Consider the following 27750-nt stretch of genomic DNA (forward strand, 5'->3'; position numbering starts at 1 on the left):
CAGCTGCTAAGGTAGGCTTCCCCAATCCTGGTCCTCGATGGCCGTAGTCTTACAGGTTTTAGATGTTTCTGTCCTCAAATGCACCTGATTCTAAAGATCAGGATGTGCTAATCAGGTGTGGACCAGGATTGGACAATCCTGTGCTAAAGAATCATTAGCCTGACCTTAAATAGTTGGGATTTCCTCGTCAACTGGAGATGCTGGAGCAGTTTTAACTACGCCTTGTTGTACTGATGGAAGTATTCTCAGATGAAAGAAGGCATGTCAGAAGAGAACAGAACAATCCAGATGTGATTGAGTCAACGACCTAATGAAAGAATGTCAATATTCAAGCAAGCGTGGTCTGCCACAGAAGTTGTTGAGGCAGTACTAGACGGCAGTCATAGAATCAGTTCGGTGTTCATCCTTCAGTCTGGATTGGTGCTGCCACAAAGGAGGACGGCAAAGATCATCAGTGCCCCGCAACAGACTCTTGAAGACTGCTTGAACTAAGACTCCCTTTTTTTTAAGTGAAGTTTGGGTTTAGTTCATAAGTACCTTTTGTACGCAAGTTCTCACCAACTCTTCCAGCTTCTTCCTTCAGGTTGGCGCTATCTGAAAACAAACAGAAGCTTCTTCCCTCTTGCCATTTTCTTAAACGGTTCTTTATTCCAACAACTGTTCTCGAATAGTATTGCAGACTAATAAACACGTTAATGAGTACAAGCGCTAAAGAAAATGGATGATGTTCTTCATAAACTGTGCTGTGAGTGTGTGTCGCTTGCGTTGAAACACAAACACAGAGACCAAGCACGACTTCAGAAATCAGTTTATAAAACAAAAGTGGTTATTATTCAGTATCATATTCCATTACATAGTCTGTGGAAGGAGAGGGGGCACGTCATCCTTCTCTCCTTCTCTACTTTGTCCCATCCACGTTGTCGAGGATACAAACGGCGCACGATTCAAATAGAAAGGCTTGTAAAGACAATCAAATCAACAAAGTCACTGACAAGGAAGAAGGGAGGCCGAGGGACATGTGCAGCAGCTCTACGGTAAAGTCGCCGCCAAACAGACGACGGCAAAAAGACGTCGTGTTTGGTCTCCGGGCGACAAACCAAACCAAGCGAAGCGAGGCAGCTGGGGACTATTTGCCAAAAAGAAACATTTCAGCAAATACGTTAGTCGTGGCAATTGGAACTCAGATTGAGCAAATCTTTTCCCCTTGTGAGGTAAAGTGACTGCAAACCACTGCACAAACATTTTTTATTTATTATTAAAGTGCTAGCCACCCGTCGTTTACGGGAAAAAATGGCACCTTTTTTACACATTTTGAATTAGATGCTTCATACCCCTGCTTCCTTTTCCTTAACGCGGCCCACCAGCACAAGTTTATTTAGCTAAGACGACGGCAGGCCTTGAACACAACACATAAATAATGAGACAGTTCCGATTTTTCTGTTTTCAACACAATTAGGGAGGGAACACTTACAACCACAATGAATATGTTGTCATGTAGGAGAAGGAAAATATTCCAATGCGTCTAGTCTAATTGTTTGTCAAAAATAATATTTTACATGAAGCCTTTGAAAGCAGAAGCGGCATTTGCAACTTCCAACATTTTTTTTTTTAAACACTATAAGACTTCTTTTAACTTCAAGCTTCATACACAGAAAAAAATACCACAGATAATCCCCCTTTGTCATCACATGAACATCCCAAACTCTATAATGAACCATAACCGTATGTAACTATGCCCGTCACACAATGGATACAATAGAAAACGAGCTTTGTTTGTACATTTTTCACCAAACATGATGCAAAAGAAAACCGTGCTGCTTCTTTAATATATGAATAGTTTAAAAAAAAGATTCCATCTTTCTTCATTTTTCCCTCCCAAAATTAGAATTGGCTCAATCTGAAAGACAACATTGATTAAATAAAAATACATTAAAAAAACACAACATTTATTTTTTTTAAACTGAGAAGTATTAGAACCACATTGAAAAGAAGCCGGAAATAGAATGAACAATTTTGCAAGACAGAACTGAAGAAAAAAATAGATTTCAGGAGAACAAATGTATATTTTGAGTACAGTATAAAGCCCATATAACACTGAGGGAAGAAGTTTGCGAAGGTAGTGAATGTCGCTTTCACGTCATTCAAGGTCGCAATGTTTCCCAAACATTCCTAAACAACTAATCAGTCTTTATGGTTCTCTAAAAAGTCTTGATGGTCCTTCTTGTTGAACAGAAAGACAATTGTTAAGAATGTTTAGTGAACGTTTAGAAAATGTGACCTTGAATGCCCCTTGATGTGATATGATGGCAACATGAAAAATGAGATTATGAAGAGGATTTGAGAGTGTCAGGCAAGTGTCTGCAACATTTTGCATCATTGAAGGAAGCCTGCTTGAGAAAGCAACACTCACTGCGTGCGCGCACGTTCGCAAGCCTGCACTGCTCAGTGAGATACAGGCTTAAGTTTGACTAATAATGTTCATCAGTACGAGCTGCTGAATACGATCCAATTCCAAGTTTATTCTTGCCATCTTATGTCTTTATTTTTACAATCTGACTATATTCTCTTCAGTGTGGCCCTAATACGTTTACATGAGTTTGTTTAATTGGATGGTCAAAAGAAAAAAAAAAAACACATACAAATCAAAATGTCATCCATTTTCAAAATCTTCAAAGCGCTCCAACCTTGTTTTCGACAAGAGCAACGAGTGGATTTGTTGTCTCTTAAAATGTGCAACCATGTCTAAGCATAATGGCTGCACACTGAGCCCATGTAATTGCATTTGAAGAAGCACACAGAGGGAAAGAAAGGGCTTTCCTTGGGGAAAAGAAAAAACAAATCGCTCTATTTAGGCTGATTACAGTGGTACCTTGAAGTCTGAAGGAATCGGTACTTTCCCATCCCTATTTTTAATTATACATTGATGTCTTGACAAAAACGGTTCCGTGTTTTATTGTTTTTGACAGACCCATGATTGACGTTCATAATGGTGAATGCATTTTAATAATGTCAACATAGTACTTAAAACATTGCCTGTGAGGTTTTCTGATGGTGACAGTTAAGCTGTTGGAACAAATAATTCCAGACAAGCACAACCAGTTAAAACTTTTGCTACCAAAAACTTATAAATACATTCTATTTTAAATGTTACCATGGTCCCAAAAACATATTTTCTATGTTTTTTTTATTTTTATTTTATGCTTGAGAAAATAGAAGGTTTTGACTGATTTTGCAATGCCCACAGAATATTGTGTTCTATTGCTATGTTTTTATAGCAAAATCCTTGCAAAATCAGTCAAAATCCAGTAAAACAGCCGGGAGCGACGGGGGATGCTTCAGTGAAAATGGCTGCCAGTGAATGAGTTAAGAAAAAAGTTGCCACACTTTTGAGTGGTAGTGTAATTCATATTTTGGGGACAGGGGCTGTCATACTTTAAGGTACCACTGTACTTAAATGTAAGATCACCATACGTTCAAAAGCACATAATCCTAATTTTGAAATTATTTCAAATATGTATGCCAATAAATACAGAATAAATACGTAAACCATTGCCTGTATAGTTAATCTTTTGTTGTTTTGTTGTTGTTGTTTTTTTCAATGGCCCAATTGATGTCAATGGGAAAAAGTTTTTTTGTGGTCATACTTCAAGATGCCACGGAATTTAAATGTAAAATCTCCAATATCTCCAATTTCTCCAATCCAATTTTGGCCTGTTATTCTCTATGGCGGCACAAGCCATACTGTAAGCGCGATGGTGGTTGGAGGCTGACTGGCTGAGACAAGCAGCATCTTGACTCCGGCCTTGGACTCATTGCTTGTTTTTGGCAGCATCTGCTTACAGTTGAGGGCAGCGAGCGAGTGGACTGCGCCACCCCGGGCATGAATATATGAATACGCGGCGGAGGCTCCGTTCCCGAACTGTGGCCGCAAAGCTCCAGGCGACTTCTCCTCTATTTTGAACACAAACAAGCATCGGACGTGTGTTTGTTTGAAAGTTTAAAACTTCATTAGCTGGAAGATGCTACTGGGAAGCAGCTGCGACGGAGAGCCCACCAGGGAAGGCGAGCTCTAATTTGCTCTCGCCGACGCAGATTTCCTCAGTAGATTTTGCATACTTTATATATTTTTCCCCTCGCGTTGTTTTTAATTTATGCATTAAAGATGCCCTGTGGCTCACAATCGCCTAAAAGCCCGATGCAGTTTGTTCAGTGGCATAAGATGCAAGCTTTTTAGAAGCTAATTAACCAGGCATTGTTTTAATGTACGGGTACTGTTTCAAGGGGGAAAGTGAACGGGTGTTTGTTTCAAATGAAAATATTACATAATGGTTATGGTTAAACCTTATGGCCCATTAAAAGGTCCTTCCTCTGACATACAAGAATAAAAACTTACAAAATCTGATGGTGGAGCACTTAGGAATAACTAAAAAACTGATTTCACCCTAAAAACTCTAATCACTGTAAATTGCATAGAAAATACAAAGAGCGATTAGACAACAAACCACCATGTCCAAATCCTTTGTGGCTTTGTATGCTTTTATACCAGCACCTTTTCGACCACTTCAATCAATATCTTGGTTTTCGCCCTTGATGCGATTCGTCCATTGGGTCAGATTTGAACTAATCACTGAAAGGGGTGCAGACCAAATAAACCGTACTGAGACCACCTATAAGAACTGTGAAGGGATTTGACCATGAGCAAACACAAACAGCAAATAAACTACAAGTAGCATCTTTAGCATTAGCATAATTTAGCGCTTATCAGAAAGTAAGATTGTGTTGTTTGAAGAAGTCATGAAAGAAGGCATTTTCCTCCATTTTGTGTCAAACCAGAGTGGAACTAAAGATCCAAATAATTTGGAGCAAAGAAAAACAATTAGAGGAGAACATTTGTTCAAGTTTAGCATTTTAGCAGTAGCGTTATTAAATAATGTGCGTATTGAAAACAGTCTGCCAAGTGGTCAAAGTTTGTTTGTTTGGTGCACACCAAGGGTTAAGTGAGTGTTCATACATGAGCAAACAAACTAGCCCCTTTTCCACTACACAGTTGTTTTTTGCTGTACGTTTTTTTTTTAAATCTCTTTTTAGTGTCTAGTGAGCTAAACTACTAAAACGTTTTCCACAATATTCAAATTTTTTAAGAGGCACCTGTACACACAGATAGGAAGACGAGATACGCCAGCACGCTGTAACTGCCAGGCTAAAAGCTAACAGCTAACGTGTCGACCATGTTGGCAGGGGCGACATTCCCATTAAAGTCAATGTAATGCAAAGAAGTTGCAACTTGCTAATTTTTCAACTTATTTTTTTTTAACTTTTTTGTCAATGCTAAAACGTGTGCTATAAATACTGAATGACCAAAAAAGAAAAAAAAAAGACTTGTGAAACGTTATCCCAAATTTCCTTTGTGTTGTGTTCAACCTTAAGCAGATGTACAATAGTTTGGCTGTACATTTTGTCATTTAAATAAACACTTTTCTTTTCTCTTCTTTAAGGTGTCAATTTTACAGAAAACATTAAGTGAGAGCAACAATCGAACAGCTTGAACCCAGAATGTTTTGCATCTCATGAGAACTACGAGCGAGAGCGTGAGAACAGGTGCCAAGAACACTTGAATAAATTAAATTTAAAGCTTGTGGAAGGGGTAAAACTGTTCAATTATAAATTCATTTTTTAAAATCTATATTCCAGATTTTCACGTACCGCGACTAGGTTTTCAATGTATCACTGCAATTAAACGGGGTTTCACTGTATTCACACTAGCAGTTTCCCAGTACCATAAAAAAACCAAGGAGGTACAGTGTATTGGAAAAGGGGGCTTTTCAATCACACTAACTTGGAGGGCTACGGCAATTACTGTAGAGCTTCACATAAATACTCATAAAACCGACATGAAAAAAAATGGAGTTGAGAAGAGGAATGTATCGAGCCAAAGTAAACACAGCACCGTAAAAAAAAAAAAAAACTCAACGTATTCCATCAAAATGAAACTGCAAGACACATGCTATGAAGTATCGGCATTGCGGGTTAACTCACGTCGACTCTCACAGATGACAGTCGCTATCTTGTGTTTGTCTACTTCCAACTTGGCCTTTGAATTTCTTTTTAAAAAAGCCATTTTGCTAAAAGCACTCCAGTCTTCTTTGCCATGATGATGTCCTTGATTGAAGTGTTTTCACAAGCAGCACAGCACCATCAGCCTAAAAACAAATTTTTTTTGCTATGATTTAAAAAAAATATAGTGTAACTGAAAATGTCTAAGGCATGAATGACTTGATGTTGCTGTTATTTTCATTTTTTTTGCATGAGTGTGCGACACAGTGACGGGGGGGGGGTTAGGAAGTCGTCCGGATGGTCTTTGGTGCGTATCCGGCGAGTCTGCATTGTGGGTGCATCATCGGGCTTGGTGGTTCGCGTTGTGGCGTGAGCGGGACCTTTCGAGGACTGCACGCCGGTTGTCTTGATCAGAAGAAGAAGAAGAAGAAAGAAAACAAATCAGGACCACAGAAAGAGCGCAGCCTCACCAAACAGACACTTAGAACACAAGTGCTCACATTCAGATGCGAAGTGATGGCAGAGAAGCAAATCAAAGCCATTCAAAGCAAACGTTGCTTACGTAAATAAACTTTGAGGAGGGAATGTTTACTTGATCACGACAAAAGGCTGTGAATCATTGGTTATTGGTCGGCCTTCCAGCCGCATCTCTCGCGCACGCCGGCACAATAGAAGAGCACTTGTGTTGTCAGGGAGACGTGACGATACACAGATAAAGAAATTAGAAGCAACGATAACGAAGAAGGCTGAAGACTGATTTGGACTGATGGAGGTGGATGTTTAATTTCTGTTTACAGCCATCAGTCCACAATATTATGACTCGGACAAAGCTGTTATTCACAATGACATTGTGAATAATCAAACGTAATAGCATGTGGAATGATTCTGAATGATATGCAATGAGCTGAATATGTTGAAATTTGGATGGTTTCAATCAGTCACTACGTGGAAACTGGAGGTGAATATGTAAATATTTTGAATTTTGGGCTTTAGAAAATTTGTGGGATTTTGTGAATGGGGAAAAAATAAGATGTCTGAAAGAGTTGAAGTTGGAATGGTTTTAATCGGTCAAGTAATTAATGTGAAATGGATTGAATAATGTAAAGCATGTCATAGTATGGGAATTTCTGGTATGTGCAAAATATTGGTATGTTGAAAATGATTCCCAAAATGAATTGAATAAGCTCAATGATTTAAATTTGTAATGTTGAGTGCAGAAGGAATGGTTAACTATGTTTGGGGGAAATTGGGCCCCTATTGGAAATGAATGATGAATTTTTATGTGAACAATTTTCAATTCTGGAAAAACTTAATATTTGGAATGAGAAAAATAGTAGCCTCCACGGTGTGAATTTTTGGAATATGTTGACATTGGAAGATGCAAATCGGATGAATTATGTGGTAGGAGACTCATGTCAAAAAGTGGGAGGAATACAAAATAGGAATTAGAAAAGGGAAACTGAATCTGTGGGTACAGAAAAACGGAGTAATTAAAGCCAAAATGTTCACAACTGCCTGTTTTAATACCACTAACTATGATCTCGTCATTTCCACCTCATCTTACATACATTATTACCCTTACAATCTTACCACATTCTACTATTCAGCAGAGCAAAACACACACATGCTTGACACCAAGTACTACTTTCCCATCGGTCAGGGCTTTGGAGGAATTAGAGAAAGAGCACAAAAAACAAGAATTGGTTTGGAGTTTTTGAGCAAATATCTAAAGTAGGTTCCTTCAGCTTTCAACTTTTGGTAAAATGTTCACATTGTATATTTTTCTTTTGTACGTTGGAAGCAAATACTTCTGCTAAAATTGCTACATCTTCAGAGAGAAAACTTTTAAGATGGAAAGTTTATTATTATTATTAAGTCTATTATTTCTTATGGGGATATTAATTTGAAGTTTGTATTTTTTGTTGGCGTTCCAAGGGTCCACTGTATTTCCAAATACACCCCAGTAATTATAATTCACGCTCAGATTTGGCCAAGTCACACTTTTTTTTGTTTTTTTCATGGCTAGCATGCTGACAAATCATCAAGCATCGTGTTCTCCAAGCATGCCTGCCCCGTGGACGGCAGCCGCTCGCGCCATCCGTTCCGCACGTGGCTGGACACAAGCAGGAAGTTCTCGGAGATGACTTCCTGTGATTACCAAACGAGCCACCACGGTGAGAGTGCCAGCGGAGGGGTGCCAGCCGTCCAAGACTGGGCGCTGTTTAATGGCACTCGTTGCCTCTATCATGTCAGGTAATGAGCAGAGAGTGATGGCTCCACACACACACACAAACTAATACACACAGTGGAAGCACTTCCTGTTTGTGCTCTGTCTCCCAACATGCAGATGGTGCACAGGAGGAGAGAAGGAAGACAGATCAGTGATTTAGGCGTGCATGGACAAACAACGTCGCTGCTCATCAACACAGTCACCATGATGTCCACAGGTGGAGAATGACTCGCTTTCCAAACGCGCATCAGTAAAATTCACAAAAAGGAGGCTGAGCACAAACAATGTAAGCGCTAAGGAAGGAAATGATGACTGCGAGGAACTCGCCAAACAAATACATAAAAATCACAATTGTCTAGAAGCGAACTCACAACAAAACATGAGCACACAACGCACCCAAATGCCAGGCATATAATATCATATAAATGCATATAATCTCTAAAAATGTCGACAGATTTTGTGAGTACCTTTGGATTTCTGCAGGAGCTGTATTAGGAGTTTATTGAAGAATATAATTTATCGAGTCAATATTGATAAACACATCACTTTCTCTTTAAAGTGCAGAGAATACTATCTATGCATCTAGTAGAGGTAAGCTGTTTATTCGGGATGGTGACCCGTGTTGGTCACCAATATCAGAATGACAGAATTTTTACCAGGACAATGTTGACCCCCCCCAGGTATTTGTCTTTCAACTAAACCGTCAACTTTAGAATATTGAACATCTATTGGGGGTAAGGCATTTTTTTTACTAAGGGGAAATGCGCAAATCAACGAATAACATACTACTATAAAACGTAAAGTCGCACATATATTGAGGTAAGGCATTTACCCGTTTCGTACAAATCAATGAATAACACTAATTCTGATTGTGTCAATGTTGAAATAAAATAGTGCTAAGTCTTTAAACTGCATCTTAAACTTTAGAAGTTCCTGGCCATCTATCGGGGCAAGGCGCTAACTTAGGAGAAACCTCTATTTTGTACAAATAATACCGTGAATAATAGAATTCTTATTGGGTCATAAAGAAGCATTTTCTCTAGAAACTGCACCATAAACTGCAGAATGTTGAGCATCTATTGGGGTAAGGCATTTATTCGGGATACCTCTATTTCGTACAAACCAATGAATAAAATACTGTAATTCTAATCAGGCCAATGTTAGTAGTGCTTTCTCTTTAACCTTTATCATAAACTTTAGAGATTGCTTGACCGTCTATTGGGGCATTAACTCAGGGGAGGCCTCTATTTTTTTTTATTTCTCAAAATAATCATCATATAATAATATAAAAGCAGTAAATAAGTAAATCGTTATTCATAAAGTAGACAAAGGATTGCACGGTGCACTAAAAGCCGCACGTCTTGAGGTACACGCAAAGGGTTTTGTCAAAGACCTTTATAAGAAGGACATAAACTTCCGTGAGAGCCTCTTCAAACGACTTTTTCTTTTCAATTCCTCAGGTTGTATTGCAGCCACTAGCTTGGGCTCAATTTTGACACCTTGAGCACATCCAAACTCTTCACATTTACACAAAGGAGAGTTCTATTCAGAAGCCGACATACTACTATAAAATCTCAGAGCAAAGGGTTTAGAATTTTTCCTGATGCCTTTTGATGCCTCCATTACCTGCTTTCTACCAGAGACTGTACAACAAGTTAAAGCATTTCTCACTTTCTGCACTCAGCTTGCTCTCTTGCTATATGTTAGTGTAGCAACTGCTACTATGTCAGATGCAAAATCCTTATCAAAGTGCCTTTTTGTGCTTTCTATACACATTTCATTTTTTTCTAATGCTAAATATTTGGTCATACAAACATGACGATGGAACCACTTTTGAAGATAACTTTGGTTTGTGTTCTGCGTGTTGCTCTATTCACAATATTTCTTCAGGAACTACTTGTATGCCTGGCGGCCATTTATGATGCCACATGCTAAATAAGCTTATCTTGAAGACATTGATTTCTCCGCTGCATTTTCGCTTTATTTACTGACACTATGGCAAAAATGCATGCAAATGTATATACATTATACACAGTGCATATATATATATATATATATATAATTGTCACTGTCCCGTGAAAAACACTTATGTCCATTTTTTTTTCATTTTTACATTTATGGAAAGGTGGGATGAAACTGAATGCAGATTTCCCAAAAACGCAAAAAAAAAAAAAAAACTCGGGTCTCCTGACGGCGGTGTTCGGTTTAGGTGAACGGTATGGGATTTTTTCTAATCGGTTTTTGGTGAGCTAACAAATACACGCACGCACGCACGCGCGCACGCACATACACATACACATACTCACCCACATACAAAAAAAATAAAAAATAAATATATATATATATATATATATATATATATAAAAAAACGCAAAAAAAAAAAGAAAAAGAGCAATGATGATGACATTACCGAATGAACAATACTGAGCTCTTTAAAAAAGAAGAAGAAAAAAAAAGAAAAAAAAACGCAAAAAAAAAATTGTGTTTTTCGCAGGACGGCGACAATATGCTTGCACATAAGTGTTCACGCATGTAAACAGACATTTTGACCTCAATCCAAATCTTGGCTGCATGTAAACACAGTCACTGTAATTCTTATCCTTTTTTTTTGTTTATTTATCATCATTTACTGGAGTGTTTATATCAGCCCAATATTTGCACTATAGCTGTTCTTCTGCATTTTGGAGCTATAAACACAGGTGTATATAAAATATGCTTCCCTTGGAATGTACATGTAAATAAATTCAAAACAGAATTGGGTACTTAGACATGCGGTGTAAATGCAGCCACGGTGCCTCTCGTGAAGGCACAGCAGACGCACACTCTCCCCTGCATTGCTTTGTGGAAATGGCGAGCATTGCGTTGCGAGCGCACGAGCGTATCCTTGCGTGTGTATATCATGATGATCCCTGCCACGAGGGAGAGGCTCTGAATAAGACAAGGGTAATAGAAGGAGGAGAGGATGCCAAGATTGCTAAACAGGCAAGGCAAAGGCCTTAAGCCGGCACAGTCAACCCGCAGCCCTCTCAGGCCCCCTTTTGGAGGCCCTCCAGTGAGACGTCATTTCATGTTACGGTGGTCGAAGGAGAACCCCCGCCGGATTCCCCACTTCCATCACGCTGACTTTCTTGCTCCTGTCATCTACGGCTAATTGTGCAGAGTTACATCATGATAAAACACTTTCATCTGCATGAGGAGGGCCGGCACTTTTCCATGAAACGCTTTGAGCGTGGAATACCTGGTGGGATTACCCCCCGTAGTGGTCAGCATAAACAGGAAGACTTTGGAAAAGATTATGCTGCGTTGGTTGAAACATAATCTGGATAGAGTCTGTCTCGAGGCTTTGAATATCGCACTCAAATTTTAGGCCGTGATGTGGAGATTGTGGCGCACGGTGGAATTGCAAGTGGGCAAACTCTAATATGGTGGTAACTAGTGTTCATTTTATCCGCCATTTTATCCGCCAGTTTCAATTATGCTTGTTAGTTTTTAATCATAGTTAGTCAAGCTCATCCCGTTTTTATTTAGTCAAATTTTATTCAACTCTAAATCTAGCATTTTAGTCTTTATTTTAGTCCAAGAAAACATAACTTTATTTATCTAGTTTTAGAAACAAGATTTTACAAAATCTTATCATTTTCGTCTTGTTTTTGTTCATGACCTAAAATGTCCATACATTTTAGGCCAGTTTTTATTAAATGAAGTACAGTACATTTTCGTCTCGTCTTCATTAGTCAACGCAAATGCATACTGATTTAGTCCCAGTTATTGTTGATTAATGAGGGTTTTAGTCTAGTCTAGTCTTGGTAAAAATGTGTGTTAATGAAATTAACACTAGTGGTAACTTAACTTAGGAAAGCATACATTTACATATTATTTCCCATTTGTATTGCCAGCAAGCTTCAAAGAGAGCAATGGTGATGTTTGAAACTAACAAATTAAAAAATGAAAACACTCCCAAGGAGCACGGAGAAGATGCTAAAACAAATAGCTAACCAGAGGTGGAGTAAGAGCTCCTGATGTCATCCGCTAGGCCACAACCCCTTAATTAAAGATATACATCACACAGATATTAAAGTGTGCATGTTTGTTGCACGCAAGCCATTTTTGACACTTTTGATTGATTAATAATTTGTAAAAATAAAAAATAACGCTCTCACGTGTGGACTGACTAATATTATAGATTTGAGGATTTTTTTTTTTTTTTAATTGGTTAATATGAGGTTCCGTTCAGACGCCAGTGATATTCTAATTATTGTTTTAATATTATATTTTCCAATACAGCACAATTTGTGGTATTTTTTGGTGGGCCGGAATGGTTTGACGGCTTTTTTGGGGAAACGTTTATTTTATACATTAGTACAAATGAATTATGACCTTCATCACAGAAGAAACTAAACTTGTAAAATACATCTAAATATTGCGATTGTGTGGCAGAACAGCATATACAGTTTTGCTCATAAGTTTACATACACTACGTATGTAAACTTATGAGCACAACTTGATGTTTATAAGTTGACATGCTTATAAGTTTACATACCCTACGCAAACTTCTGAGCACAGCTGTAGTTGTTTGTTTAACGTGCTCGGAGCAGGAAATGACATACAAGCTGTTTTGTGCGAAAAATACATTTTTATTATTATTATTATTATACAAATATTTTTTATTTTTTCCTGTCATAATTTTTTGTTGTTGTACATTTACTTAATAAATCCTGATGTGAAGACATTAAAAGCAGACCTTGAGATGGGGATGTAAATGTCGGAGAAAGAATGTGCCACTTTCTCATAAACAAATGTATTAAGGACATGATTTTCCTGTCACTTCCTTCCTATTTCGGACTCCCTCTCTTCCTCAAGCTGCACTTCCTGCTTTGATGAGGTGAAACATCATAAATTTGATTAAATCTAAGGACTGACACGTTGTGTTTTGGCTTGCTGTCAAAAGGGAGAGCATCCCTAGCAAGAGCCGTAAACCTTCTATCACCTCTTTTCATCTCCCTCGCACCTTCCCCTCCCCACCTTCCCCCCTCCCCGAGCGCCAGAGTAATGGAACTCCCTACACGGAGACAAGATATGGCGCATAAATGGAATGCAGGAGGAGAGGAGCTATTTCTTCCTGGCGAAAGTTATGGCCCGACTATCGCAAAACTACAGTTGCGGCAAACACAGCTCCTGATTCGGCGGGAAGAGTAATCACTCCCAACAAGTATCGCGGGATAGAAAATAGCTCAACTGGAGAAATAGAGGCGCTAGCCGGAGGAGCAAAAAGGGCAAAAATGGTCCTTTTCTTTTTCGTATAGTTTGCCCCGCCATGATTTAAGAAGCACATGGAATGAAGATGGAAGATAAGACTCAAAAGAAATTCATAGTGAATCCCACCAACTAGATTTTTTTTTGTACGTTAGTAAATTCTATTTAAATCAACCCCTTTGTTATACATACAGTAAAAAGGAAGTTGTAAACAAGTATTTTGCATACAAATGACATGTAGCCCTGTGGGACTATGATAAGGTCAGTAGGACGTTTGGGAATTCAATATAATAGTAATTAAAAATACATAAGTGCAAATTTTTGTCGTATATTATCTTTTTACATTTTACACATATACTCTTGTAACTTTTAAAGAATGTATATGTTTTAGGACTGGGTGAGTACCGATAACTGTCAGACCGATATCAGGGCTTATTTCAAGGTATCGGTACTCGCGACATCGGCTGATACCAGTATCAGCCACCCGTTTGTGGCCATTTTACAATCAGCAACTAGAAATGAGAAGAATGCCAAATTGCCATTCATTTCATTACATTTGAAGGAAAAATGCTATAATGGGTCTCTCTTTAAAATGATCTGTCATTCTATTTTTTATATTGGTATCGGTACAGCTGACTACCTAAGAGTTGAGTACATGTCAGTGTTTCCCACACTATGTTAATACTTGGGCGGGCCACCCAAGTAAATTGGCCACCACCCAAGAAGTTTTCAAGAAAATGTATTAAAAATATATACTTAAATAGAAAAAAAACGTGTCGCGACAGGATATACAGCATGTAACGTTAGTTCGCCGTCACTCACTTGTGGATCGTGAGGCTAGAGGAGACACAGTAACAGGACTGAGACCCGCCTCCCATCCCCACCGCCGGAGTCCACCCACCCAAGTCGATTTTAAATCTGTGGGAAAAACTGCATGTACTGCTATTTGTAGCATCGAACATCCTTAATATTTGTAATAATTATGAAATATTCAGGTGCTAAATAATACCTAATAATACAAACAATACTTTAAATGTTAACTGGCTAGTACTATTCATAATTATATAAATGATAATCATTATAAGAACTAAACGCCAATAAACTATAAAGTCCATAAAATATTATCAAAATGGCTAAATGTTTTGCATAATAATAATAATAATTTATTCATATATTTCATCATGAGATTGTTCCGTATCAAATATTTTTCTAATCTTAACATACTAATGTTTGTTGACTTGCCCGTACACAACCAAAAAAGGTTCCTTGCCCAAAATAGATTTTTTTTTTCAACTTTGTCATCGCTCCTAACCCAGCAAAAATGGTCGAATTTCCCTTTCATACTCAACTCATAAAATAATCATTTGCATACGACCAAGTGCTGTGATTCCATACACGGCTCAAAAGTCGGCTGAAATTACCTTCAGAGCGCATTCCCCCTTGAATAGCCGTGTTGAGCGAGAACATGTCGTACAGTGGGGGCCCGTTGGAGGAATAGGCTGCATTCATGCACATTATGTCTGGCCATTCGCAAAAAAGGAAAGGAAAATTTGCCCTGACGTGACATTTTTTTGAGTGGCAATTCACAGCCTAGTTTTTGATAAAAGCAGCCTGGAACTTAAATGGAATCCAGGGGAGGGAAGTCGTGAGATGCCGCCGTCGAGGGGATGGGGATGGGGGGGTGGGGGGGTGGGGGTTGTTATAGAGGGTGGGGGTTATAATGGCTGCATTCACTAACTGGGTCAGCCGGCAGCTTCGCCAGGCAAGCACATGACGGTACCCACTGAGATAGAGTGGTGATAGAGACGTGAAGAGATTAACCACATCCCGCGCTGTCAAAAGTGATTGCATGTGTTATGGTCACCGTGCTCTCTGCTTATCACCGTTTATCTCAACACACTGTCAGCTAAACCCTGCTTGCCCCTCGCATTCGTGTACACAAAGTGTCAAAGCGGGAACGGGCATGCCAAGTCTCAAAACTGGGAGGTTTTGTATTTGTGTCCACTTTGAGTTACTAAATTCCTGTTGGTAGTTTTTTTTTTATTGCTTTCTGTGCCCGCTGGGTGGGGCTTTCAAATCAGGGAAGGCCAGCTTTTCGGCGTAAACACTGGCGGTAATGTCAGTAACAAGGGGGGGATTTAGCAGAGGGAAAAACTACACATTGGGAAAAACATGACAAGACACAGCCAAGTGTGTTTTGTCATGTCGCAGGGAGAGTGGGTGAATTTCAGTATCTTGCCTCAGCATGTTTATGCAGCCCTGTCTTACCTCTGCCATGCCACCATCACGCACGAGGATTGCAGCCCCCACACTCGCGCATCCTCTGGCATTTGTACACTCCCTTCATATTTAAGCAACACAAACTTTGGCAGTAACAACCGCAATCTGCAAGCAATGTGTGCTGCGCTGGTAAACTTGAGCAGAACCGCAAGGATGTGGATAAAAAAAAAACGATATTTCGATTTACAATTAAGTGTACAAATAACAGTAACTGCTCCTTTTAAATTTTACAGAACAAAATAATATTAAAGCAGCATGTTCTTGGTAAATGGTACTTCATTTGTATAGCACTTTTCTACCTTACAAAACCATCAAAGTACTCATGCACCTATTGATTACACAGCATCAGGAACAACTGGAGTTTCATTGTCTTGCACATGGACCTTCAATACAGTCGCACTGTGCGAGGATCCAACCAACAACCACAGGGTTCCAAGATGACCATTCTACCACTGAGTCACGCCACCCAGTAAAGGACTGTTGAATATAGAAGCTAAAAAAGATTACAGTTCTATGATATATAATATTCAAGTTGTTTTGTAAAGCTGTTTAGAAAATTATTCTGGCAACCACAGCTGCCAGATTTCTTTTGTAAAAAAACAAAACAAAACCGATTTTTTTTTTTTACAGTGTACCAAAAAAATCTACTGACAAATAGTGTTATTCTAACACTCCTATACTAGACTACTACTCTTACACTTACTTGCTTACACCTACACTTTAACTGTATCCCAATGTTGTTTTGTTTTACAGTTAATCTGTGTTTAAATTACAGTAATTTGTGAATTCTCAAAAAAGTGATCTTTTTAACATTTTCTTACTGTCAAATCAACAGTTGTCTTTGGTTCAGAGTTTTACAACATATTCATGTAAATTACACAATGCTTTATTGTTTTTGTATTAAAAGTTTTTAATTACATTTTTTCCAGTGTACTTTTGTCCTGTCGCTACTTGGTAGTGGTATTATTTATATGCAATCTTAATGAATGAAACAGAAATAGGCATTAAATTGGGTATACAGATCCCAACATTGAGGGCTACACCGTCTATCTCAGTTAGGCTTTTACTTCCAATGGCAGAGAATTCAAAAAAGTACGAAAAATGTTTTACGGGCAGTGTGAAAAGGGGCTAATCATTCTCTTTGAAGCGTTAACATTCTTCATGTTGCCGTTTGGGTTAAAGAGAAAAAAAAAATCCCCTGAACTCGCTCCACTTAACTGGGTAGAATCATCTGAACAATTTCTCTTGGCATTCTGGGAGGGAGCGGAGGCACACGCGGCCCAAACGAAGCGTTATACAAAAACACTTTTGCAATCCATCAGTGCCCGAGGCAAAACTCCCAGGCCTGACTATCCTGCTCAGCGGTTGTGTTTCAGGAGGCCGGCTTCAAACTAAGTAGAAACATGAAAGCAACAAATATCCTCAAGAGGAAATCCCCGCTCACCTGCTGTTTTTTCTCTCTCCATGCTTTGAAGCACCTCTCAAGTATTGGCCGCGGACTTACAGGTGCAACGTGAATCTAAAACATGAAGCCGTCCTTGTATAAGTTAGCCCATCTTTTACATTCCGCTTAGTTTAGAGGCCTCGGCGGCTTCTCGAACCGCCTTTAGACCATGAGGCATGGAGCACGGACACAAGCACAGATGGAGGCAGGCACCAAAGCCTGCCTTTCTCTGACCTGAGCCAGGAAGAGAGGAGTCATCCATCAGGCCAAGGAACACTGGTGCCTAGGGGGGCCCCGTCACTGATCCTCTAAGACTGATTGGGCCTCTGTGGGAGGTCAGACCCCCTGACTATATTGACATCAGTGTCTGGCTTGCTCCACTGGGGCTTGAACCGCGCCACACTGAGCCAAAGCAGTGACCTGCTTCCGTTTGGATGCTGTGAGGGAGCTATTTAGATCACAGATAAGATAGCACGCTGCATGTGAGAGGATCTTAGGGAAAACACACAACACTTCACATAGAGATGGAAAAATACACGGAGTATTTTTCCGTATATTTGTTTTCTATTTCAATGACTTAGTTTGACGCTCATACTAAAAGCTGGGCAACCTTGAGGTCCAATACAAAGAAAAATTTTTCATTTTAATTGACAGTATTACAGTATTGTTGCTGTCAAAAAATTAGGGATGAGTTTTTTAGGGGAGTCATTTTATGTATCAAAAGTACAAGTGGTATCAGTGGTAGTTTCGTTGACGGAAATTTTTTCCAGACAAAAATGAAACAAAAACTAAAATAGAAGCCATTCATTGAGATGATGAAGATAAATAAAATTGACTGACAAATTTGTCATTGACTAACATGAAAACGAAAACAACACAGCGACGAAAATTCACAAAATCCAATCAGAAGAAGGAATGAAACGTGGGTGGGAGAAAAGTATGGAGGACCAAAACTGCCTTAATTAAAAATAAATCAATGACTAAATAAATGAATGACTAAAACTGAAAATAAAAACAGATATAAAAAATATAATTAAAAAATGTAATGAAAAACTGAATCTAAATACAAATAACAATAATATTAAAATAATAAATATATATCCATAAATAAATAAATACAAGTAAAAAAAAAATATATATACGAGATTCCCCCCCCCAAAAAATCTAAATATAATTAAATACCAATCAATAAATAAAAATGCTCTTCTCTCACATTTATTTAATTATGCATCTTTTTTTTATTTAGGTGAAAACTGATATGATTGAAACTAAGTTTAATAAAGACACCGTTGTGTTAATTGTGTCTTGCGTGTTAAACTACAGTTACAAATTGGTGTGTTATAATTTTCTGTATAAAAGTTGAAATGTATTCTGAAGGAAAACATCCACTAAATTGTCAATTTAGTTGACTAAAATTACTTTTTATATCCGTTGACTAAAATTGGATTATAACTAAAATGCAATCAGATTACTAAATTATGACTGAAATTAATTAATTTTAGTCCACAGACTATAACTTAAACTACATACAAATTTATTGTCAAAATTAACCCCTGTGTGTGTGTTTCAGTACTTTGTATTATTATTGGTGACTACTCAAGAGTCGAGTACTTATACTCATACCGAAAAAAAGTGGTATCAAAATACTGTATTGAATCTGATTTAACTGATGGATTAGTTTAAGTGAGTGTACCTAATGAAGTGTATGTGACAGTCATTGAAAGAGTGTGAAACCACTAATGAAGTGCAAAGTGAAATTGTACTTGATGACTTCATCACCGAGCGTGCCGATGCAAGCCGCATGATTGACAGGTGAGGGCGTCGACGGCGCTCTAGTTAGACGAATGAAAGTCAAGATCTAGTTTGACAGACAGATGGGTGCCTAAATGGCTGGTTGGGCGCGGTGATAAGGTAAATCGGCTGATGGATCACCAAGCAAATGCGGCAGGAGGAAGAAAGAAAATAAAAAAGAGAAGAAAAGCAAAAAGCCCGCAGACAACAAATGATCGGCTGATAAACACAGATGGATTGTGATGATACGCGTAGAGGCGGAGTGAGATCCATCGATTCTTTCTTGTTTTTTCCTGTTTGGGCTTGGCCGAGTGGAGATCTGATGGTGTTGCTATCTATCTTTTTGAGATGCAGATAGCAAGATAGCGACACATCTCAATCCCCGAAGAGCTCTGATGTTGTCGCCATATCACCTTCACTGGTGACATAAACACTTTACAAGAAACGACATGCAATTTTACTTCATTACACACGAGTAAGTAAGGGAACAAAAATCTAACTTTTTTTTTTCCAACATCCAAAAATCTCTCAAATTACAACATGTGCGGATGAAACTTTAAATGTCTTATGTGCCATTACAAAAAGCAAAATTTGTTATCGACTGACTGTATTGAGCATTTTTTCTTAATAGAGAAACAAACTGCACCAATCAGCCAATCGCAGTCATCAATTACTGATACCGTACAATGTATGAAGCCATCCACTATTCTACCAGTATCCCATCCCTGTTCTAAATATTCATATTAACTCAGGTTGACATCATCAAGTCTTTATCCATTGCAATGATCAACAACATTTTTTTTCTTGAGATTATATTATTTATTATTTTATATTTGACACTGATTTAAAAATGTCTTTACTTTTGTTTCCTTGATTTCTGTGATATTTTAATTTTTGTTTTTAAGTTTGACTTATAAAAGCTAGTAAGGATTTTTACCATGCGTCACAATTGATAGATGTGTGCTTGACGCAAGATCCACAGAATATTCTGATCTATTGCTATACAAACATGGACCATAAAAGAAAGATTAGAGTCTTTTCTTTCATCAGGAAAAAAAAAGCATATTTCTATCTGTTTCCGTTTTGCAGCAATTAGCATTAGAACATAGCTAAGTTTCATCATTATTCACAAACCTGTTGAAAACTGGCAAAAAGAGCTTGTTGCAACATGGCCCTGGCTGATCTCTTATACTATACTGCCACCTGCTGGCCGTTTTTCATAATAACTACCATTTTTTTAAGCCACTCTTTATGTCAGAAGCTGTATCAAAGCCTTCTGAATGGTCTGGCATTAAAAAAACACATAAACAACATATACATACGTTTTTGGGAGTGAAGGACAAAATATTTAAAAATATATATTTATACGTTTTGGGGGTTTAAATTAGTTTAGTTTAATTAGAAATTCCAGTTGTCGCTGGAACCCAGTTTGCAACCTCAGCTCGAGACATATTCAAAGAAAACTGGAAAGTCTAAGTATTTACCAAGGTAGAGATCAAAGATGTGGGAGTCCTTAAATTCAGACATTTTACAATTCTTTGAGCACAACAAAATGGAAGGCCTGACAATCTGGCGCCTCATTACTGCTCCTTGTTGTCTATCACGACAAAAAGGAAGACAAGGGTATTTGAAGTTTATACCCGAAAGGGTGAGTGTGTGTTGTGTGCGTGTGTGGAGGGGCTCTAATGTAGTTGCAAAGGTGGCTTCTCTCTTGGCGGCTGCTTGAGGGACACGCGGGGGCGTCGGGGCGCGCCTTTGGAGCCCCCCGATGAGTGCGGCGGCGGTTATAATAGACAGGAAAAGCTCAGAAAGTGTGGCCTTTTGGAAGAGAGGCATCTCTCAACATCTGACAGCTTGCAGGGCTTCGGCTTCACAATGACACCTTCACCAGGATGACAAACAAACACACAACGCCCACTTGATCCTCACTAACACAAATGAGTTTGCCAGCACATGTTCAAAATACACGTAAACATATAAACACACACTAATCCGTCTGAGTGGGAAGACAACATCCGACAGGTGGAATCTTAGCATCGCGTTGACAGTATTAATACCAATAAAACAAGGCCGGCTATAAAAAGATGCTGCATTCCCTCCAAGAATTTGTGTTAATGCCATGTTGTAGCTGCTCACTGTGAAGAAAAAAAAATATGGTGCAGGCTGCATTTCTACGAATAGTATTGGGTTGCTGTCAAAAAGTGCACGCCACTTAAATAAGCCAGGGAAGCACAAGTGTTGCTTTTGAAGATTGTGCAGTATATCTGTCAATCCTATGGAAGGAGATCAGCACTTGTTCCACACAACTTGACAGTTTTTCACAAGCAGGAAGAAATTCTAAATAAAGTCAAATGTTGAGGGAAGATGCAAGATACTTTACATGCCAAAAATGTCAGGCTTCCAACATTTCTCCAGTTCATCCATTTTCTATGCAGCTTAACCTGTTCAGGGTTGCGGGAAGCTGGAGCCTTTTTTCCCCACATTTTTCTCACATTTTTATTATTTTTGCATGGATGCAGCAAACTCAATTCAACTCATGTCACAATCAAAATAGAGGCGCTATTGACATGCTAATAATTAGCATCAATAGTCACAGTTTTAGAAGCAACTGATATGTCAACACAAACAATGGAGTAATACTTTTAGACAGATAATAGTATAACAATTTAGTGCAGAATGAGCTAGGACTTGCCAAATTGTCGAAAAACACATCATAGTCCAAACGGTTAAAAATCCAATTATATCATAATGGTCAATGAAGTGCCATTTATCGCGCGTTATCTATGCCTTGTGTTGTCAAAGCACTACACCAAGCGTCATATTCACTTTTGTCTGATAATTGCGTCAACCTATCCAAAAGGTTTCCTTTTTAGTTTAAAATAACTTATTTTAACCTCCAGGATCTCTCGCCGTACACTGGCTCATGACAGAAACCAGATTTTTTTTGCTTTAGGTAAAGTTTAAATCCATCTGTGTTGCCTCGTGCCGGGTAGCTAGCATTATGCTAACTTGGTAGAATTTGTCTATGGTTCAACGTCCAAAGTAATTTGTTACTGACTCAGACTGGCGCAATCCTAAGGACGAAACTAGCTACTTCATAAATATAACATGCTTGCAAGACTATATATCCCTTTTAAGAAGGTAATAGAAGGATATCCAATCCTCCCTAATGAAATACAGATGATGGCAGTTAGTCCATTACATTAGCAGCGGGTGCTAATGGTCTGCGTTGCTGTCTTTACTGTTATGACAATGCATTTCAATCACTGAAGATCCCCCACCTCGTCCAATCTCAGGATTCTCGTGGACCACTCGCGGGTGAAGCCCAACTTGCCTTAATAAAACATGATGTTGTGTGTTATTTATTTATTATTCTGCTTTTTGATGTCTCCCTGTTGTGCATCGTGAGTGGTGGTGGGGATCATAGCGAGCGAGCGTCCTCGCTTCTCACCATCAGACCCATTTGGCCGAGCGAGGACGCTCCCTTCTGTTCGCGAGTGATGGTGGGGTGGGGGTGGGGGCTCCTTCAGAAAGACTTCTTCACTTTCTCTTCTCTTAGCATGCATCATTCATGGCCAGAGATGCTCCCACGTGTACATAAAACACCGGCACCCGTCCTGTGATGGGCTACACTTTGCTACCTTCATGTTTTTGCTTGTGCATCGCCTGCGTGGCTGTCAACACTCGTTGTGGAGTACAAGAGTTAAAGTAGTCGTCCGAGATGCTGGATAAAGAAGCACCTGTTATGTTCAAATTCAATAACTGACTTAAAAGCAACTTTGCTTGTTTTTGACTCCTCTTACGCAGTCTTACTTTTAAATGATTAAAAATAAAACATTTTTATTGATTCACAGAGAAACAATTACAATTTCTAATAACTTTAAAACACAGGTGGCAAATCACATGATTTGATCTGCCCAGCTAAAGCAAATTACATGCATCGACTTGCAAATTATCTTTTCTTTTTTTTTAACGCATTTTTATTACCAAACGTTTTATTATTTTCCTTGATTTTGTTCAAAACTAGTTATCCATCAAGTTGCATTATGTTTATTACAGCCCTCTGAGGTAAACATAACTAACCAATATGACTCTGGTACCTCTTCTTTGAAACAATGATAAAATGCTAAAAGTGGATAGAATGTATTCATCTAATGAAGTTGCAAATATATGTATTAAATAGGGATGTGCACGAATCTGTGGTGACAAGAATTGCGTAGAGAAATGGCAGATCGCATCATAGCAAATTATCGTCAGAAAGGAATGTTTGAATGGGATGTCCCGTTTCTCTTTCATGTGGTGATTGCATATATTTGGATGCTACGTACGCACTACATTTGAGCGGACGCCCAGAAATTGTTGTGTCTGTGTAAGGGAATATTTGGCTCCCGGATGGCCTCTCAAAAGGGAGTTTGCAAAGTGTCAACTTAGCACTAGCTAGGACGCGGCTACAGGCTAGTACAACATGACAGGGATGGATTTAAAATGGTACCAAAGAGAAAACAATATCCTGTGGAAAATGGATGGATGGAGTTCTACCATAGGCCAGGGTACGGTGCTGTATATTGAAGGGTTAAACTAAGTTATTTTAAACTGAAAAAGGAAACCTTTCAGTGAGTTCATATGCTGTGTCAATGTTCAGTGTAGGCTGCACGCTGGTACATTTGAAAGAGATGAGCAAATATAGCTTTGTAAATGTATGACAAGTGCAATATAAGTGCATTTACCATTTCATATTTTGTAACCAATTCGCATGGATTTGGTTTGCTGCTTCTATGGGCAACAAACACAATTGGAACTTGACAAAAATATATAGTTTTGATTGGGTAGTATCAATAACTGCATTATTATTGAAGACAGTGTGCATTGTGTCATACTGACATCATTTATCAACTGATAAAAAAATAAATAAGCAGAAAATATTGGATGGATAAATGCATGTAAAATTCAATAAAAAAAAAAAACTGCACGAGCAAATTTGTTTAAAGTAAAGTGAAACAAAACCTGGATAATGATGAAGAATAATGATAGATGGCTGTGATAACATTAAAACTAATAAGTGAAAGAAAATGAAGTGAAAAGTAAATGCAATTGCAATAAACCCATGCTGTAAGAAAAACAATGAATGTAAAATAAATATAATGGGGAAAAAAAGAAGAAAATAGATGGAACTAAAACAAATAAAAATAATAACTTAAATTAAATTTAATTATAGTATGATTATGCAAAACAATATGAATCTAATTTAACAAAAAAATGGATGAATTGATGATAAATAATAATGCAGCTCTTGGATCGGATCTCATTAGATTGATAAAATAAACGAGAAATACAGTGTAAGTGTGCGCGTGTGTTTGTGTGTAAGCTTCTCGAGTTAGGGTTGTAGTTTTCTTTTAATCGCCTGCAGCTTGACAACACCACACCACAGACCAGACATCTCAGGCGACAATGGATTCTGTTGGAATGAAAAATTCATCTGTGGCCTTCACTTATTCATCAAGGAGGAAGATGTTTTTTTTTCCTTTTCCAAAGGGATGCCCTCCAGAGACATGGCGCTCACATGCCAGGCAGCTCGCCACCGCCACTCTGCCCACAAGCCTTTCAATAAAACAAGCAAACAACACAACTCCAACACGCATAAATAAATAAGTTGTGAATTAAGTGCTGCACACCGACTCCCTAAGTGAGGTCACTCATCACACTTTAATGGCTGAAGAGGAGCTTGAGGGGGGAGGGACACTGGCCAAAGTTAGACCTCATCCATCCATAGCCCCCCCCCTCCCCCCACTGTCTTTGAGCAGCATGAATGGGCAAAGTCAGTGGAGGTGCCGTACATCCAACTGGCTCCTCACTGCTAAACGCACATCATCTCTTTTGTGATTTATGAGGCCTGGCAATGTGCACTTTCCACCACAATCTTCCTTTTTTTGGAAGAAGATCAACGCTGTCGCACATAATTTGACGTTTTTTTGGGGGGCGCGGTGCTGAAATCAATCAGATTTGGAGTTAGATTACACAATTAAGCCCTTTTCACACTGCACTTGTTCAGAGTGCAAGAGTCAAGCGGCAACATATTTATGTATATAAGTTATGACGTAGCAGCCTACCAGGAAGTATAAACAGATTTGCTATGCTACGATGCTATGCTAGTTTATATTGTCATTTAGTATGCCAATTCTCCACCTCGCATGCTTGGATCATTTTTACACACACATACACACAAACAAAGATCTCGAGCAGCCATCCAGGATGTTTACAGCAGTTTGGACGCCGAGCTGCGGCAGCGCCAGATGCTCGGGCGTCTGTGTATGTGCAGCCATTGTTAGCTCCTTTTTGATGAGATTTACATGCCATGATCACCATCAAATAACATATACCACAGAGGATTGCCCAAGTGATCACACCTAATCTGCACACTTGCGTCTACAGTACACACACAAACACACACATGTCCAAACTTAGGTATGTAAGACTGGGAGTTACACAGCAGCTTTAGCGGAACTTAAATTGACATTTTCCCACAGCTAAGTATCTCGAGGCTGGGCCGAGTGTTCTGTTTTTGGAAATAAAAATATGGTCATCCTAAATTAGATGTTAGCATAAATATGCTAACTAGCCAAAGCATCAAAGTCAACATTGAAAAATTTAGCTCCACCAAAACAAATACTTCCATTAGCCGTAGAGTTGCTGTAGCTGTTAGCACAGCATGCTAACTAGCAAATGGTCTTGAAATTTGAATGAAATATGTGCTCCACATCAATCAAAGACACAGACTATGGTTTAAGTGAAAGGGGAACGACAATGGAATCAATTTGCAGCAATTCTTATATTATATTCTTATACTCTCTTGTATAAAAACACTTAGTAAGCCCTAAGCCAGGACAAATAGTGAGGGTTTCTGCTTTGACCGTGACCAGAGAACCAAACAAGATTAAGGACCCATCCTAAATTACATTTAAGTTGACATGTTTGTTTTAGGTTCCATATTGATTCAAATAAAGCTTAAGTGCAAAAATGAACATATTAAAAGTTTAGTACCTCAGGGTACTATTTGGCTGCAAAGTCCCATTCGACTTTTTGCTCTCTGACTGATGCAAACACAAGCCAACAACTGTGCACTGCAAACGTGTGCTGATTGGAAAGAAGTGGGTCACTAGTGTCCTGCCCGGTGGCGCTTTCTACCATAGCCCTATCAACCCCTCTGTTACCCACAATCCCTCGGTGTCCATGGCAGAGCCAGACCCTGGGGCAACGCACCTGTGTCCACAATACTGCACTGGGATCAATTAGCATTAAAGTTTCACAGAGTGTCTTCTCAAGTGTGGACATAGCGTACACTTGGGGACAGCAGGGGGACTGAGCAACGGGGAAGAGAGCGACGCAGGCGTGAAAGAGAAATAGATTTGTAAGCTGTTGCCATGGAAGTCAGAGGGCCACACACTGACACAAACACTTGTGTGCCATTAATCCAGGCATAACTACATTTACGGTTGAATGCCAAATGCCACAGAATATAAATCAAAAATTGAACACCAACATGTCAAAACTATGAATGGATAAATAAATACATGCCAGAAACAGTCGCATGCATGCTGCAAAAGGAGATTCAGTAGGATTTAATGTGAAAATAATAGCCGTAAGTCATATACAGTATATATGGCGATTTGTCAAATCTTAGCTATATTTAAAATACACATTTAATGCTTTAAAATAATTGCAAAAAATGCACCATTGAGTGCATTGGTTTCATTTTGTGTGTGACAGTAATATATTAACTTGTACAAAAAAACTGAAGTCATAGAATTTGGAATGAGACCAACATTTATGCATCTTTGCATGGAGGCGGGCGGGTTAGACCTGCTAATCGTTCATATGCCCTCCCATAAAAAAAAATACATTACAATGATTCAGAGGGTTGAATGCCTGCCGTTCAAATATTTATCAAATAAATCTGACAACTAAACATGTCCACAAAACTCAAAATCAAATCAAAATTGCGTTAGACTAGCTGCGCCAGTATTTAGACATGGTCTGAGCAGCCTCCAAACTGTCACTCCTTTATCAAGCCCTGCTTGGCAGAGACTGGTCTGCCAAATTGGCAACCATGCGCAGAGCCTGATATGAAATTCGGGATACGCCGCTACTTGTGCCATGCGCAGATGGGCTGTCTACGAAAATAGAGCCCATAGTGGTCAACTTATTTATAAGCTTGTATGTCAATTATGAATGTTCAGAAGCATGACAAGTCGAGCTTGTTAATCTTATATACGCATTTTCCAAAAGTGAAATGCTACATTATAATGATTCCCATTGTAGCTGGACTGCCAACTATGTATGTGAGCACATTTCTTCCACATGGTGTGAGTGAATATGTTACACATCTGCCCACTCTATGTACTCACCAACACATAGTCAACAAGTAGGCAGTCTTATTTGTTTGGAAATGACTCCCCAATCCTGGGGCTCTCTCCCCGCGGGGACATTCCCGCAAGTGTGTGTCACGTTACGGAAGTCTGGACATGTCACTGTGTGTGTGTGTGTGCGTGTCCGGGTGCCACTGAGGGAAAAGAGCACTGAGGGCAGATGTACCTGCACTGCCTCGCGGTTGTCTCTTGACAGTGCCCTTCACATCACAGCATGGGCCTGGACATTGGATGTGACACAAGTGACCTCCATGCCACATCAACCTCACCACACA

The 27750-nt window shown here is 38.9% G+C and overlaps 1 protein-coding gene and 1 long non-coding RNA gene across 6 annotated transcripts in view; one reads left to right on the top strand and one right to left on the bottom strand.

Annotated features, from left to right (window-relative positions):
- Positions 1-791: 791 nt before the first annotated feature.
- The window catches only part of diaph2 (diaphanous-related formin 2), a 386239-nt gene continuing 359280 nt past the window's right edge, over positions 792-27750 (bottom strand). For all 3 annotated transcript variants that reach the window (XM_086084214.1, XM_086084213.1, XM_086084212.1), the window contains one exon: positions 792-6459. In XM_086084214.1, the coding sequence (XP_085940340.1) occupies positions 6395-6459 (65 nt within the window). In that variant the 3' untranslated portion in view covers positions 792-6394. The remainder of the gene's footprint in view (positions 6460-27750) is intronic.
- LOC147168573 (uncharacterized) lies at positions 6644-16694 on the top strand. Of its 3 annotated transcripts, XR_015095913.1 has the most exons (4): positions 6644-7012; positions 8081-8307; positions 8402-8501; positions 16161-16694. It is a non-coding gene; the product is annotated as an uncharacterized LOC147168573 (long non-coding RNA). The 3 variants fall into 3 exon arrangements; XR_015095912.1 differs by lacking the exon at positions 16161-16694 and having other exon boundaries at positions 8402-10564; XR_015095911.1 differs by lacking the exon at positions 16161-16694 and having other exon boundaries at positions 6644-6826; positions 8402-10564.

Source organism: Leptonotus elevatus, chromosome 9 (assembly GCF_054856555.1).
Source record: "Leptonotus elevatus isolate MCC_2025b chromosome 9, RoL_Lele_1.0, whole genome shotgun sequence".
NCBI lineage: Eukaryota > Metazoa > Chordata > Actinopteri > Syngnathiformes > Syngnathidae > Leptonotus > Leptonotus elevatus.